General features: G+C 43.7%; 1 protein-coding gene across 1 annotated transcript in view; it reads left to right on the plus strand.

The window, feature by feature from the left end:
• The window catches only part of herc2 (HECT and RLD domain containing E3 ubiquitin protein ligase 2), a 65,560-nt gene extending 64,396 nt beyond the window's left edge, over positions 1 to 1,164 (plus strand). The window contains exon 26 of the mRNA XM_045219647.1: positions 1,039 to 1,164. Coding sequence (XP_045075582.1) covers positions 1,039 to 1,164 — 126 coding nt within the window. The remainder of the gene's footprint in view (positions 1 to 1,038) is intronic.
• Positions 1,165 to 1,396: the final 232 nt, after the last annotated feature.

Genomic DNA, 1,396 nt, shown 5'->3' on the forward strand with positions numbered 1-1,396 from the left:
ACAAAACTAGTATTGTAACGGATATTTTCTGGATACGATTATGATCCGAGTATTTCTTGTAATTATCCCGATCTGGAAAAAAAGTTGTTCTTCGGTGACAGCAAGCGTCTTTCTCATGTCAGTCACAGAGTTTCTAAATCATACTGTACTGTCTGAGTCGGTCTAAATAACTCAGCTGGTTAGTTTGCCTGTCTGTAAAGAGAAGGGCGGGCTGTACGTTGATCCTGCTGTTTTGATTGGATAGAGTGAAGCTGTATTTCTCCGTCCACGCTCTTCATAATTTCACCCGATCACTTTTCCTGGCATGTTTTCGGTCAGATCATTTAGATTGCTGCTGCCTGCTACTATGATAAATCACATGGTGAGGACGTTTGCTATCAAGCTATCAATGTGCATAATATCTAACAAGCGGGGCGAGGGTAGGGAAAAAATATGAAACTAATGCGCATTCTGACGGAGTGACAGCAAACTTAATAATAATAATAATAATAATAATAATATGCCATTTAGCAGACGCTTTTATCCACTTGGCTGCCTGCAGCAACTTGATCACACAGCCACCCCTCCCTGTGCTGCTCCTAATCTGCAGCTTTTTAGCAGTGAAGTATTTCGCCAACATCTATTTTAGGCATATTAAAACACGTCCTTTGTTTGTTATTTTGAAGTTTTCCTCTTGTCATTGCATACCTTAGAGAGCTATTTATAACTTGTCAGAAATGTCCAGATCAACTAGCCCCTGTCAGCTAATGTGTAGGTTAGTTAGGTTTTTTAGCACATCATTTTGTAGTAATGTTTGAGTCACTCATTAGACATGGCAAAATGTATAGAGTTGCAAGAAAATAAGCTTTAAACCTGCTAAATTGTACCTCTCCCAACAAGAGGGTGTGAAGTTTGTGTCATGAACAGTGCTTGTGTCCATAGAAACAGACGTGGGGTTGAGGGGCGCGGGATGTTCCCCAACGCTGGAAGTGGGGGCCTGGGTGAAAAGGTTTGGGAACCCTTGTGCTAAATGACTAAAATGTTAATGTCTCCCCGTAGGACGGTCCTGCGCCGGGTCTGGGCCGGGTGATAGGGGAGCTGGGTGAGGATGGCTGGATAAGGGTCCAGTGGGATACCAGCAGTACCAACTCCTACAGGATGGGGAAGGAGGAAAATACGACCTGAAACTGTCCGAGCCCCCCACCCTCCTCCCAGCCTGCCACTGAAGACTCTGACACTGAGGACTGACACTGGTCAGTGTATATATAGACACAATACGCCCCTGGTGCAAATCAAATCAATCACATTTGATTTCTTAAGGCCTGCATCAACAGTGATCAAAGCAAGTGCTTTGCAATGTGTAGTAAAAGTCACAGACCTTTTCTCTAATATACAGGGGGTTTGTTCCTGTGTGCAT

Source organism: Coregonus clupeaformis, unplaced genomic scaffold (assembly GCF_020615455.1).
Source record: "Coregonus clupeaformis isolate EN_2021a unplaced genomic scaffold, ASM2061545v1 scaf2572, whole genome shotgun sequence".
NCBI lineage: Eukaryota > Metazoa > Chordata > Actinopteri > Salmoniformes > Salmonidae > Coregonus > Coregonus clupeaformis.